The sequence below is a fragment of the Setaria italica genome, chromosome V, assembly GCF_000263155.2.
Source record: "Setaria italica strain Yugu1 chromosome V, Setaria_italica_v2.0, whole genome shotgun sequence".
Taxonomy (NCBI): domain Eukaryota; kingdom Viridiplantae; phylum Streptophyta; class Magnoliopsida; order Poales; family Poaceae; genus Setaria; species Setaria italica.
Genome location: NC_028454.1, coordinates 2220702 through 2235296, shown reverse-complemented (window position 1 = coordinate 2235296; position 14595 = coordinate 2220702). Strand labels below are relative to the sequence as shown.

Genomic DNA, 14595 nt, shown 5'->3' with positions numbered 1-14595 from the left:
TACGCGATAGAGCTTCTTGTTGGTGAGCCTGCACAGCGTGGCTGTGTTTGGATCGTTGTCGTTGGAGGAATAGAGCAGACAGGGGCTCTTGTTCCTGCAGTAGGGGCCATGGCCAAGCCGCCGGGCTTCCTTCCAGGTAGTTGAGCCACTAGGATTTGCAGATGGCGCGCACGCTGAATAGATTTAGGACATCCAAGTCAACAAATATGCGGATGAGCAGGTCGGCTGGGAGCTGAGACCAATCGTGTACAGGTGGGAAATCTTGAAGGTCTTGCAGTTGCAGTTGCAGTTGCAGCATCGATTCCTCCTGCCCAAGCCGGAAAGGCTCCGACGACGCATCCATGGCAGATGTAGCTTTATTAGTCTCTTTGTTCCTTTTATTAGAACAGTAATAAGAAAGATGAACAAGAAAAATATCCAGATCGATCATGGCTGGTTCTCAGATCTCACGCCTGTGGTACTATGCATGGATGGATAATCTCCGAATAACTGCCGGCCGCTGGAATCATGTCTGAGTTCTAATTTATCCCCAGGACTTGGTTTCCTAGACACGTTGTAAAACACGTCGTCAGCGGTTGGATCTTTTCCCTCCCACGTTCCTCGTGACAAGCACAAGAACAAAGTAGACAAGAGATAATATAGATAGAATTTCTCATTATTCCTCATATCGATGTATGACAATAGGGGTGCTCCTCCGATATATATACTCCGAACTAAAACTAGAGTTTTGGTAAGAGCCCACAAGCAACCGGACAAGAATTAGGACTTCTAGTCCTCCTTTCCATCCATACAAAGTCCGGTTGTTTTATAACACTCCCCCTGGGTGATGCCTCATCAAAAACTCCATCCAAAAACCTAGTGGGAAAAAACGGTTCTTGAAGAAAAGAGTACGTATCAACCAAACTGTATTGCACATATTGCCTCATCAAAAACCATACGTTAGAAATCTTCCAGTAAAAACTCACAAAAGGACAAAAGAGTACAACATTAAACCTTCTTGGTTATATAGTATTCTACATTTGCTATTCTTCATGAGTAGTAATCAATCTTCAAGATTTATGCATGAACTTCATGATTCTTGCCATAAAGATCTGCATGATCTAAGTAATCAAGTGGTATACCTTCATGGTAATTTCAATAATTAATCATTAAGTTGATTCCTTCTAGGTATAATTTAAAAGACTTCAGATCTACATATGATTAAAGATATGCTCCCCCTCGTAACGATATCCTTTAAACTTTTGTGTTCAAAATGCCTTAGTCACATTCTTCATAAATGTGCATGAGTACAATACTGAGTCCTTCAAAGACTTAATTTATAATTCTTCTAGAAGCAATGCTTAAAGCACTATTAACCACTTATTTAATTGTGCAACACAACATAAAAGTTTATCCTTTCAAAGGAATATGGGGATAATGAGTTGCATTTTGCATATCTTCAACATATTACATTTCAAACTTTGATATTTGAATTTTAAATAATAGCAACTCTATTTTAGTGGATTTTAAGTTATAATCAACGATCTATTCTATAAACCTTCAGGAATTGGCTTTGGCTTGTTACACACTTCCAATATAGATAATCAGTCTTCAGTTGGCATTTGAGGGAATAATTCAAATTGCCAGTTACCAATATACCTTCTATGGTATGTGAGGATACATGTTATCAATGTTAGCTAGTTACATATGCACTTATATGTGCTTGCATGGTACATTCAGGACCATATGATTCCTCACTATATTCTTAATTCAATCATTGGGTTTGTATGAATTTTCATTCATATCTTCAGGATTTTAAGTGTTCATTCAGGAATTGACTGATAAGTCATTTATTGACTATATCCTTCAATTATTTTCTAATTCTTTGAGAATAGTATTTCTCTTCTATGAGAAATTCCCTGATGCAAGAGAGAAGTTAAGCACTTTTCCCGACCGTAATCATAGATCCCGTATTTACTCAGGAAAATTTCCGTCGGTGTTCCTTTAGAGCTCGCAACCCCTATTTTGGCCCAGTGGCAGATTTACTTGGCCGAAGCCCACCAACATGCAGCAATCGTCGCCCACTAGGCTGCGCGCTGGTGTTGATTCCATTCGCGAGGTGGGACTAATGCCTTGTTGCGGCTGCGGGACCAAGCACCCGCGCACAGTTTGGTTGCTGCCTTGCATGTGCATGTTGTGCGTCAGAAGGAGAGAGGCGGAGCTGATGCGGCTCATGATTCCACGGTGGGCTGGTCGCTTGCTACTCTGGTGATGGTTTAACCTTTTTTATTCTTATCTTTTCCATCTATATTTTTCCTTTGTAGATAGATCTCTACTCTGTTTTCTCACATATATTGCACCACAATTAGAAAATAACATTCCATGTAATGTCCTCTGTATATATTTGCGTTGATCTTCCCGATTTAAATTACCGATTCCCATCTGTTATCGACACATTCCCGATCGAATAGTTTCGTTTCCGACATCCTGTATAACCGATTTTGTTTTCCCGACCAGTGTTCCTACTTCCGTTCCTGTTCCCGAGCGAAAAATACAGTAACGAAAGTGGTTAAGGTGTTTTCCCGACCGTTCCCGACCGCTTTCATTCCTAACAACATGTGCACGTCTGCTGGGCCACGCCCCGCTTGCTGCTCTTATGCACATGCACCATCTGAACCGTATATTAGTATTTACACGAATCTCAAATACTACAAGATGGATAAGAAAATTTCTTCCGGAAGATGGATAGGGTTTTCTGGGAGGAAAGCCTAGGGTCATGGTCCTAGGTGTGGGCTGGTATTTTTCATATTGTAGCTATCGTGGTCTAAATGAATAGGTGCAGCCAGCTTCCATTAATGATTCCAGGCGTCAAATTAGCCCAGCTCCGCCCTGCCTTGCAGTAAAATTAGCTTCATATAAAATAGATTTACCAATTGATTAAAAAAAATGGGTCACTAAAAAACTAGTGTGAGTGGGCTTGGACGCTGGGTTGGACTTGGGCGGGCATGGAAAAGGAAATCGGCTGGGGTTGCAAAGGTTTATGCCCAAGAAAGAATTCTACTACAATTTAAAAGTTAAGATCCTTCTGTGGGGAATTTAAATGATTACTGTGTTTCGATAAACAAATCCAGAATTTGAGTATTATGTTTGAAGACATGGGAAGACATTATTCTCCAAAATTTAGAAAACTGGTAGTAATCCTCTTTTTAATTATCTTTGCCGAAATGGATATAATTTAGGATGCTACAGAACTGGTCATTTAGTATAGCATACTTCCTCTATCCTAAATTATAGTTCATTTTAACTTTTCTATATTCATAGATGTTATTATATATGCATCTAGACATAGGGTACATCTAAGTGCATAACAAAATTTTATGAATATAAAGTAGCCAAAATGACCTATAATTTGGGACGGAGGGAGTCCTGAAGCACTCGCAACCTACATTATACCTCAAAGACACAGCACCCTCGCTCTAGCATCTAGTCTCTAGGTCTCATTTTTTTTGAAACAGGAGGGGTTGCCCCCTACTTATTATATTAATATATTGAAGTAACGGTACATAATAGTTTAACAAGTGTTTACGAAACGAAAAAGAAACAAAACATCATCATCTGGGTTACAATGTAGTGTCTAGTCATCAAGACATTGAAGGTTGAAGCAGCATCTTTGCTCTAAGTATAACTAGAGCAAATTCTTGTTTGAATCGGATCCTCATTGAGTTTAGGCTTGGTGGGACTCCCTTGAAAATGAGGTCATTTCTTTCCATCCAAACCTCTAGGCCTCGTTGCCCGGCGATCAACGAGCGCATGGAGATCCTAACTAAAGCGAGCTAAGCCATAGCCATCTGGACCGATCGATCAGCTGGCGATGGCGACCCTCTGCGGGAGCAGCATGGCACGCAGCTCCGCGGCGTCCACCTCCATGGTGCCGCCCGCCGGGCGGTAGTAACCGGTGACGGGGTCCGGCACCCACGGGGTGTTCTCCGGCGAGGCAGCCGTCGTGTTCACCTCCTTCTTGCCCATGACGCGCTTCGCCACCTTCTCCACGGCCTTACGCCCGGGCCCCTTCACCACGGCCGCGGCCACGGAGTACCCCCTCCTGCACGCCATCGTGTGCCATCACCACAAGAATTCATTAGTCCATACGCCGACGATGCGAGAGCGAGACATTGAAGAATTCGCGTAAACATGCATTTGCGTTATATTCATCTTAACATGGCACAGAACTGCCTGACCTTTGCGAAAAAAGGAGGCCGGCGGCGAAGCTTGACGCTATTCTCTCCATGGAAAAAGCAGGAGTTCAGGACCGAATCACAGTTTCGAAGCTCTAAAGTCTCTCTAAAAACCGTCTTCTTTTCCTGTAGTAACTTGCTTGAGACGTGAGGTTAGATGCTGCAGGGTGTCTCCTTTTATAGAGGTCGCGGGAGACACGACGCAACGGAGACGGAAGGGGCCAAATGATGATGGCCACGGAATCGACGAAGGCCCTTGGGACACGTCCAAGGGGCAAGGCCAGATGGCCATACGAAACAAAAGCTTCTTTACGTGCAGCTCTGAACATGCGCGCGCGCGGCGCCCTGCCGGCCGGTAGGTCTGGATTCCCTGACGGCGACGCCCGTCCGTTTTTGTGGCGGCGCGCACGGCCGAGTGGAGCCGAGAAAAGGTGTGTGATGAGTGCCGTGGATTACAAGGTCTTCTCCTTTATAGAATATTTTCTCATATTTTAATAGAAGAGATAGAATATTTTCTTATATTTTAATAGAAGAGAGAAGAGTTATCTCTTGATTAAGAGATACTTTCATACACGTGCTTCAAGATTACGTGGGGATGACGTGTATGATCATTTATATTATATTATGAGCTTTGTGCTAAGAGTCAGATCATTGGAAGCGTTATCTACCATTGGAAGAAATCTAATGGTCTCTCCTGTGTAAACTGTAAAGGAATGGTGTGCCGTCTCGACAGGGAAGGCTTCCTTTCTCCGCGTGCGGATCTTCTCTGCGCAGCCACTACCTGCCGATGCGGCTGATGATTGACAACCGCACAAGGTGTTTTGCCGCTACATTTTCAGATTTGATTTGAATTTATCCAAACTAGAGACTCACCTTTATCCGCTGTCCCTGCTCATGGTCCTTGGGCCCTTCTTGGCTTGTAGCTTGTTGCTACCCGATGTCACTATATGATCGAGATGTAGGACTTGTACTAGAAATTTATCGGATTTTACTGCCACCTATATTGATATTGCTGGTGAGTGGATTTCGATGGCCGGAGAACTTCAATTTTGTCCAAACTATATGCTTCCTATCCATAAGAGCCCCATGTTTTTTTTTAACAGGAAGAGTTCATAATAAGCTAAGCCGGTAGAATAGCACTAATTCTCAAAATAAAATATCCGGTTCTTAATCCTTACATTCCACCAGAACCACACACGTAAAAGTTCGCCACAAAAGATCATCATGGACAAGACCGAATCCGTGGCGGGCAAGTTGTGTTGGGCCTGGATTCCGTGAGAAGCCACCACCTTTGCCATGTGTTCTTCGACCTAGCTATTCAGGAGGTAACTGATGACTTATCAAATCGATCAAGTACCAGCTACCTTTTGTTTCTCCTTGCGCCTCTCCTCCTTCACGGATGAACCAGACAACACTTATAGCTGCTGGTAGTTGCCTAATTAACATTGTTGTGACCTCTGATAATGGTAATGGTAACCGCAGTGTAGAGCCGCTATCAGGGAGACCGAATGCATGAACGTATCCGCCAAATAAAAGGGTGAACGCCAACAAGAATCGTATCCAGGTTCGTTCTGTGGCGCCGAACGTTCGGTAGCGCACTAGAACGAACATGCTGCCGATATACAGTAGCTAGCTGACTCGATGGAGACAGGTCGTTTTGTTCACGAGCGCCATGATTCTAGCTACATTTTTTTAGATTAAGGAAAAAAACATCCAGCCTCAACATCCAAAAGATTGAATGCCTACAGCCAATGATTCTAGCTAGCTACATGCTTTATATAATTTAATTATGTCTTTACATATATAATTACCTGGACCAATAATTAGGATATATTTTTGTTCTACATTCAGTGGGAGAATAGCGTGCACATGGAGGATTATAGAGATGCGGCTTTGCCTAACCTATGGAATCGTTTGGAACTTCATTTCTGTATTCGGATTGAGTGCAAAGGGAACATGCCATTCAGCTCCTATATTTCCATGGATGGTCCATCCAACTTGTATTTAGACGTTGACACCTAGAGAAATTAAGCTCCCGTTATTCTAATTAAGTCTAGCAACAAGAAGTATACGAAATGTGCTCTACCTCTTCTTTTCGATATTTTCAGAAACAACACGATCGGGACAGCGGTTCTCCGAACCAATATCAACATGTGCTCCATCCATCAGCAAATCCACTTGACCAGCAGAATTTAGATATCAATGCGAATTGTGCTACTCCACAAAAATGATATGCCGAAAGAGAGAGTAGGCGGAGGCCAAGCCACACGTAGAAAAGCAGAATTTCCCTGCTATCCTAGCTTTTATACAGAGTTGGTAGAGAGAGTGACAGGCTGACAGCTTCAAATAGTAAACGGATTTTATCTACTTGTGAACTATGCCTCCAATTCACAAGAAAGCAATTCGCCAATAGCAGACCAGTGAAGTGAAGGATTCAGTCATGCGCACAATTTTTTCTTATCGCGGTCATGCACGCAGTTGAAACGACGAGGGGAGAAGTTCAGATTCAGGCATCCATTAATTCAGCATTTGTTAGACATCTTGGACACAGTTGTTGTCCTAAAAAATCGTGCTTCAGTGTTTTGGATCAAGATGAAAAATAAGCACTCTGTCATGCTGTATATCATACTGATCTTTGTACGTGTTCTTCATGTCATTATCAAGGAAAATTTTGGCATGGACAGTTAGGAAAACACCAAGTCAAAGCATGAAACCTAGCTTGCATTGGGTGCTTGGGATAAGGTGGTTGGAGGTACAAAATTCATTTGCATTATTATTTCTCGGCAAATAGTGGTTTAGCATATGGCCCACAAAATATACAAGGTTATCCTAAATTCTGGTGGATACAGAATATTTGCATGCGACAACCTGGGTCTAGGAAAGAATATTTGCAGGCTATGTGATATCCCGACCAACTGAAAGTAGTATTTTATTACTAGTACTAAACTCCCTGATTTTGGTTGCACGGTAGCAATAATGTTTGCTCTTAGAGCATCTTTAGCACTATATTAGGAGAGTTGGTAAAAAAATAGTGCTTCAGCAATCTCTCTTTACATTTCCCTTTTCTCAATAATTATTGGGACAACCCAATAATTCACCCCAATGTTCCCTAAATAAAGAAGTTGTGACTCTCTCAATACGGTAGTTGGATTCGGATGAGATTATTGGGAGACGGCAAAAGTAACTCTCCCAATAACAATGAAATGGATATTGAAATATCCCTATTAACTAGTTATTGGGAAATATTTATTAGGGAACTGCTGGAGATGCTCTTATACAACAACACGGTTATGAGCCAAACAACAAAGAAACAGTAATTAATCAATTAGTCAACAATCCACGTGGCCAGCCATACGAATATGAATTATGGACTGCACAAAAATAAAAATGTTTTATTTCAAAAAAAATGTGAAAAGAGAGTTGGTGGTGGAGACAATCATATTATATAATTCTGTTTTATATGTTTCCAGTTTATGCGCGACACCATTACGTGGCGCATGAAAGCAAAATGCCCCTGCCCTTGCTTTTAAACAAAGCTGACAAATATGATCCGGACGTGCGCCGGTACGTCAGCTTGCAATTTGTAAAAGAAAAATGCGTGTTGCATAAATATGGAGCCGATCCGCCAGTTTTTATTTGAGAACTATTACTCAACAACATATATTTCAGATGGTGATGGTCTGATGGTGACAGATTCAAATAAACATTTAATATTTTTAAAAGGCACGAGTATCAGCGACCGATGTATGCCGTTGGCATGCATGACCTTGAAAAGGCAGATCTCACCTCATCTCTTGTCGTGTAAATGTTTTCAGAACTGTCCTCCAGGTCAACATGAAACCAGTTCGTAAAGAAGAGATAAAAAGAAGTTCAGTAGGAGTAAAATATTCAGACGTGCATTTGTATGGACAAAAAACTCCAGCAGTAAATGCATACACGGTTCGAAGGAATAGTGAAAGTTTTCAATTATATTGTAGAATGAACTTAACAGACCAAACTGAAATTAGCCATGAACCATAAAAAGGAAACACAACTTGCCACGTTTGGTTCTGCCCTTCTGGACTCCGTATTATAGTCAATTCAAGAATGTGACGAGCCAGACAAGAAGATTGCAGAAAATATTACACATCTCCAAAGCTAAACCGGATGTTACAGGGAAGCTATATACGTATCATATATGTAAATGTGGTGCCTAGATGGAGCAGTCACCGACGATTCGACTATGCTGCGGAGATACAGCACCCTCATGCTCTAGGCCACAAATCCCAGCGATCAACGAGCGCGGCTCTTAAAGCAAAGCAAGATATGCTAGCTCGACGACTGGTAACCCATGCTGGACAAATAAGTGACCTTGATTCATCAGTTTGCGGCCTGCGTCAGCAGCTTGGCGCGGAGCTCCGCCGCATCCACCTCCTTGGCGCCACCGGCCGGGCGATAGTACCCGGTCGCCGGGTCCGGCACCCACGCCGTCTTCTCCTCCGCCACTGCGGCCGCGGTGTTCACTTCCTTCTTGCCCATCACGCGCTTGGCCGCCGCCGCCTTCTCGTCGGCCCTCCGCCCGGCTCCCTTCGCCATGGCCGCGGCCACAGAGTAGGCCCTCCTGCAATATCATGACCAAAATAAGTCGTCAATACAAAAGAAACTTGACAGAACACAAAGAGATCAAAGTTCCAAGCAAACACGCCTCACATGATTCATATCATGGCAGAGCTAACAGACCTTTGTGCTAGAAGGCTCACGCAGCCTGATGCAACTCTCTCCATGGAAGCAGGACTAGCTGAATACCAGCTCTCTCTCTCTCTGTAATCTCTCGATGAGAAAGTCGTCTCCTCTCCTCTGTTTCTGTTTGAGATGTGAGGAAAGATGCTGCAGGGTGCCTTGTTATATAGAGCAAGAGAGGAGACGGAAGGGACCAAATGATGATGATGGCCGCGCGCGGGATCAACGAAGGCTCTTGGAACATGTCCAAGGGGCAGGGCCAGATGGCCATACAAATCAAAAGGCTGCCTCGCCAGGTGTAGCCCCGAGAGCCCGAGCCGCACACGCTTCGTTGTGGCTGTCCATGGCAAGCAGGACCCTTGCTGCCGGCCGGCCGGTTAGGTCGTGTCGGATGGTCTTGATTCCCTGAGCTTGTGGGTGCGAGCGCGTGATTGCGACGTTTGTTCGGTTGGCCGGGCGGCGCGGCGGAGTGGAATAATGGAGGAAGATTTATATGATTTGTGCCTGAATTATGATGCGTCGATCTCCTGTCTAAAGTATACGGTGGCGTATCAGTGGGACATTGCGATGCAAGGCTTCTTTTCTCCGCGTGTGGATCTTCTCTGCACGACGACAGACTTCGGGCCCTGAGGGAGGAAAACGGACTGCTACTAGCTAGTAGGTAACCGACACAAAGTAGTACACGATGGTACCAAAGCCTCATAAGTTTCCTACATGTAGATTTTTGGTAGGTGAAATTGCTTAAAAAATACAGCCTCTGATCATAAATATAATGAGTTCTATTTGTCTTAAATAAAACTATATTCTAGGTTTAACCAGTATCATAGAAGAGACCAATAGTATTTATGATATGAAATGAGCATTATTAGATTAACTATGAAATACACTTTTATATTTTACTTCTTCGATATGGGGTAGGTGTTAAAACTTCTCCATAAATTTAGAATAGTTTGACCTAGTACAAATTCAGTAGTTCTTACATTTTTGGGTGTGGATAGAGACAGTACCTCATTTTAGTAAGTACACACCTCAAACTACGCTATAGTGGAAAATTCGAAGTAAGAATTGCATGTAGTTTCTTTGAAGTTTCCACTCAACCTCAAACAATCTCTTCACTCTTGGCTTCACCTTATATATTATTATGTAGGTCTTATCATGAATGCACTAATTCTGCTAAAAAGTTATGGAAGACATTACATTTACAAAATGATTCTATGAAGAGATTTGCTCAATGTTAGTTGATTGAAGATTTGCTTAGAAAGAACTGAATTTGTTAACCGTTGGATGTCCATTAGAGAGGCTTAAAAAACAACTATAATTTTGAGTTAGGGTTTGGGACCGGGGCTTGCATTTGCCACCGGTTGTAGAGGGAGCTGCAATGGTTCGTTGTCCGGCAGTGGTGGTAGGCTGCGGGGGAAACAGAGTGGAGGCTGAGGCTCCTCCAATTGGGTTGTGGAAGATGGCTATTGGGTTACGGGGGTGTCAAGCTCTAAAGAGGTAACTATCTATGACAGGGTTGTCAAGCCAAAATCAAATAAGAATAGAGTTGCCTCCGGTAGCCCGGGGAGAAAGAGAGTAAGGGCGCAAGAGGGTTGAGGGAGGTAGTTGTTGGCAAGCCGCACTAGTACAGGAGGCGATGTGGGCAAGGCAGAACGAGGAACAGGGACAAGAGGGTGAGTGATGGCGGCGCCATCAAGTTGAGGGATAAAGACTGGTAAAAATTACCACATGAGAGACAAAAAAGTTCGACTAACATAAAAAACAAATACTCATCCTAATATTGCCTTCATGTCATAATGTTGTTACTTCAGTTTTGTCATAAGTAACCATCCATTACTAAAAATTCGTACAGTTCAACTACATGCAAACTATATATTATAAAGTATTTCTCATGATGAATCCAAAAATTACAATGTTAAACAATACAAATGTTTAGGAATTGACAGTCAAAAATAAAAAAAAATATTTGACTTAGGATAAAACTAAAATAACAAGTATTGTGAAAGGAGAGAGTATTAGTTAAGTTATACATAATTCTGCTATGGAACCATATGTAAGACTAGCAGTTTGCCACAAAAGATCCGATCGAAGCAAGACCGAATCCGTGACGGGCAAGTTGTGTTTAGCTGGATGGAGCCACCTTGGCCATTCATGCTTTGTTGATGACTTATCAAAGCTACCACCACGTCACGCGCTTGCTTCTTCTCTCAAACGCACGGGTGAATCCAAGTTTACTTTTCGTACTCAAACTCAAGCTAACCAGCTGGTTGGAGCTAACGATGCCCAAAGGACAAAGGTTTTACGCGCCAACACGGATCGCTCGCATGCATAATTAAGCATGAAAAATGAAGGCGTGAAACGGCCGGGCAAACGCCGACGACACAGTGATAAACATCGTGCAGGTAGAACTTCTTGTTCAGGCAGGGCACATGATCCAGGAGAGTAGCTACACAGGAAAGCTGCTTTATAAGGAGCTCTTTCTGTTTTTTGATCCGTCATACGCATCATGTGTTACCAAACAAAAAGCTACATATACATTGCCTGTGAGATTAGAAGGTTTGGCAGCGCTAGCTAGAACTTAGAATTAAATTAGCCACGTGGCAAATGGACAAAGGTAGGACTAATTGTATGTTGGTTTGGTTTAGTCTTTTTTGAGTAAAATGCATGACAGGTCATTAAACTTGTAGCAAACTCTCGTATGAATCCCTAGCTTAACTTGCAAATGATACATGACCAATAATCAAACTTGTATCTTTGTTCACGTGGCAAATGGACAAAGGTGCATGTGTTCAGAAGAACTGCACCAAAAATCTTTCGAAGATATGGTAGTCCAGTCGGATTGGCTTCCCAAATGCTAGATGCAGACGGGCAATGACCCTAGTGATGGAGAAGATTTCAGGGACTAAAAGTTAGTTATCACAAGAAATGACTTTGCACCACTAGGTGTTTCCAAGCCCAAGATACAAGCATTGAGAGCAGCCACATGACACCAAGGCCTTGTTTAGTTGCCTAACTTTGGGGTGCCAAAATTACTGTAGCAACACTGTAGCATTTCGTTTGTATTTGTGAATTATTGTCCAAATATTGACTAATTAGGCTCAAAAGATTCGTCTCGCAAAGTACAACAAAACTGTGCAATTAGTTTTTAATTTCGTCTACATTTAGTATTCCATACATGTACCGCAAGTTTGATGTCATGGGGAATCTTCTTTTTGCATAGTGCCAAAGTTGGGATTTGGGGGTGAACTAAACAAGGCCCATGTTGGAAGTTGAGGAAGGATAATGTGCTCCCAAGGATACAAAATATTCAGTTGGAGCGCGGAGCTCCCATCTTTGTCATCTACTTAGAATATTTGAATTTAATGCTAGGATGCAAGAGAGAAGGGGCGTCATGGGGTGCAAGATGTGGCAACACCAAAAAGAAGCTAGGGGAAACAAACAAAAAAGGATGAAAATAAGAAAGTGTGTCAGATTTAATATTTTAAATAGCGGGCTAAGCCGATTAGCGGCGACCTCTTCTAAAAGCTACAGCGGGATATAGCGGAAGCTTTTTATTTTAGCGATTCTATAGAAAATATGATAAATTTCAATTAATTATGTACATAAAAATGGACCTAAGAAAATTTTATTAAGAAAAGGCTACGATACATGTCCAAGACTACATGAGAACGTGTCTACTACTTCAAAAATCAAAGATTGCAATTAGGATTTTGTGCTGCTAATATTATTTTTAGAAACTAATGAGCTTCTGAGTTTCTAGTGTGAAGAAAATGAAGCATTATCAGCCTGTGTAGTGAAAAATATTATTATTCATGCTAAAAAGATTTCACAGCTTTGCCAAATAGCGGTATTTAGTGGTAGTAAAGTTGTGTTTAGCGGCGCTACAGTGTCCTTAGCAGCAATAGCAGAATAATTGGTAATAGTGTAGCGCTAGCCCTCTAAACGCTATAGCGGGCTATTTAGAACTATTGCAAGGCATCCTCCTAAGATGGGAAGACAAGCAAGAGCTCCAAGATATGTTCCTGTTTCTTTGCATAAGTTCGGTTGGGGTATACGCGTCTTACCTTCTTTCTATCGATCACCTATTGACAAGCTTACAGAACAAGATGCGCCAGGCAGCCGAGGGGAAGGGTAACTGCACCACAACCGGAAAGGGTACTGAAGTGGGTATGAGCAGGAGGATGCGCCATCACGAGCTGGAAACCCGACCAAGAATGGGACCCCGCCTGCCCTATGGGCTGCATTGACTCCTGCGCTAGCATAGCTGCATAGGGAAGGGGATTGGGGGCACTGATGCAAGGGCGGTAGAAACCGAGGCCTTCTTTAGTTACCAAAGTTTGGAGGTGCCAAATTACTGTTACAACACTGTAGCACACTGTAGCGTTTCGTTTGTATTTGTGAATTATTGTCCAAACATTGACTAATTAGGCTCAGAAGATTCGTCTCGCAAAGTACAACAAAACTGTGCAATTAGTTTTTAATTTCGTCTACATTTAGTACTCCATGCATGTACCACAAGTTTGATGTGATGGGGAATCTTCTTTTTGCATAGTGTCAAAGTTGGAAGTTGGGGGTGAACTAAACAAGGGCCGAGTTGCCCCTGCATTGTATGGCGAGAGTTGTCCAGTCAGAGTCTAGGTTTGACCCATATGAGGGCAAGGCAATGGGCCGTTGCCCAACATCACCTTAAGCTGGGATCCATGAAAATTCATGATTTTGTTGTGGTACACTTCACAATGCTTATGGTTTGCACTTGGAATAAAAAACATCAACATGCAGCAGCTATTTATTTTACCGGTGGAGTGAGAGCAAAGGAGGGAGAAAATTATTCTTTATACACTATGGTTAGATAAAAATCAGGCACTAAATCACATCGAAAGTTTAGATATTGATTAGGAGTATTAAATATAGCTTAATTACAAAACCAATTGTATAAATGAAGGCTAATTCGCGAGATGAATCTATTAAGCCTAATTAGTCCATGATTTGACCATGTGATGCTACACTAAATATATACTAATCATGAATTAATTAGGCTTAATAGATTCATCTCGCGAATTAGCCACGGCTTATACAATTAGTTCTATAATTAGTTCACGTTTAGTTCTTCTAATTGGTATCAAACATTCTATGCAACCCGAATTAGGGGGGTGTTTGGATACACCGGACTAAACTAATTAGGAGTATTAAATATAATCTAATGATAAAATTAATTGTATAAATGAGGGTTAATTCGTGAGACGAATCTATTAAGCCTAATTAGTCCATGAGTAGCCCATGTGATACTACAGTAAATATGTGCTAATTATGGATTAATTATGTTTACTAGATTCGTCTCGCGAATTAGCCCTCGTTTATGCAATTAGTTTTATAATTAGTTCACGTTTAGTCCTTCTAATTGGTATCAAACACTCGATGTGATCCGAATTAAAAATTAGTTCACAGATCAAACACCACCTTATGGATCCAAACACCCTTAAGGTGCACTATAAGAATCTTTTGCCTGTTAGTCTAGTGATCACTAGTTTATGCATCAGGAGACTGTATTTATTGTTTGGTATTTTTTTTACATTGTGGCTGCACTCATGGGCTGAAATGTCCGCTAACCGCCGTGTCCGACTTCCATATGCCGACGTGGCCCACGCTTCGTGGGCATTGGGAG

General features: G+C 42.2%; 2 protein-coding genes across 2 annotated transcripts; both read right to left on the bottom strand.

The window, feature by feature from the left end:
• Positions 1–3479: 3479 nt before the first annotated feature.
• On the bottom strand, positions 3480–4376 carry LOC101779083 (late embryogenesis abundant protein Lea5-D). The gene is made up of 2 exons (XM_004967459.4): positions 4218–4376; positions 3480–4081 (listed from the first exon to the last, which is right to left on the bottom strand). Exons 1-2 carry the CDS (start codon positions 4265–4267, stop codon positions 3841–3843), a joined length of 291 nt encoding a protein of 96 aa, XP_004967516.1. The 5' UTR covers positions 4268–4376; the 3' UTR covers positions 3480–3840.
• A 3785-nt stretch (positions 4377–8161) lies between these two features.
• On the bottom strand, positions 8162–9107 carry LOC101778671 (protein SENESCENCE-ASSOCIATED GENE 21, mitochondrial). The gene is made up of 2 exons (XM_004967458.3): positions 8934–9107; positions 8162–8814 (listed from the first exon to the last, which is right to left on the bottom strand). The coding sequence occupies exons 1-2, from the start codon at positions 8975–8977 to the stop codon at positions 8574–8576; spliced, it is 285 nt and encodes a 94-aa protein (XP_004967515.1). The 5' UTR covers positions 8978–9107; the 3' UTR covers positions 8162–8573.
• Between the last annotated feature and the right edge of the window lie 5488 nt (positions 9108–14595).

Coding starts and splice junctions, on each gene's coding strand:
- LOC101779083 (XM_004967459.4), bottom strand. CDS start 4,267: ATGGAGAGAATAGCGTCAAGCTTCGCCGCCGGCCTCCTTTTTTCGCAA. Junction 4,082..4,217: donor GGCCTCCTTTTTTCGCAAAG/GTCAGGCAGTTC, acceptor GATGGCGTGCAG/GAGGGGGTACTCCGTGGCCG.
- LOC101778671 (XM_004967458.3), bottom strand. CDS start 8,977: ATGGAGAGAGTTGCATCAGGCTGCGTGAGCCTTCTAGCACAAAG. Junction 8,815..8,933: donor GTGAGCCTTCTAGCACAAAG/GTCTGTTAGCTC, acceptor ATGATATTGCAG/GAGGGCCTACTCTGTGGCCG.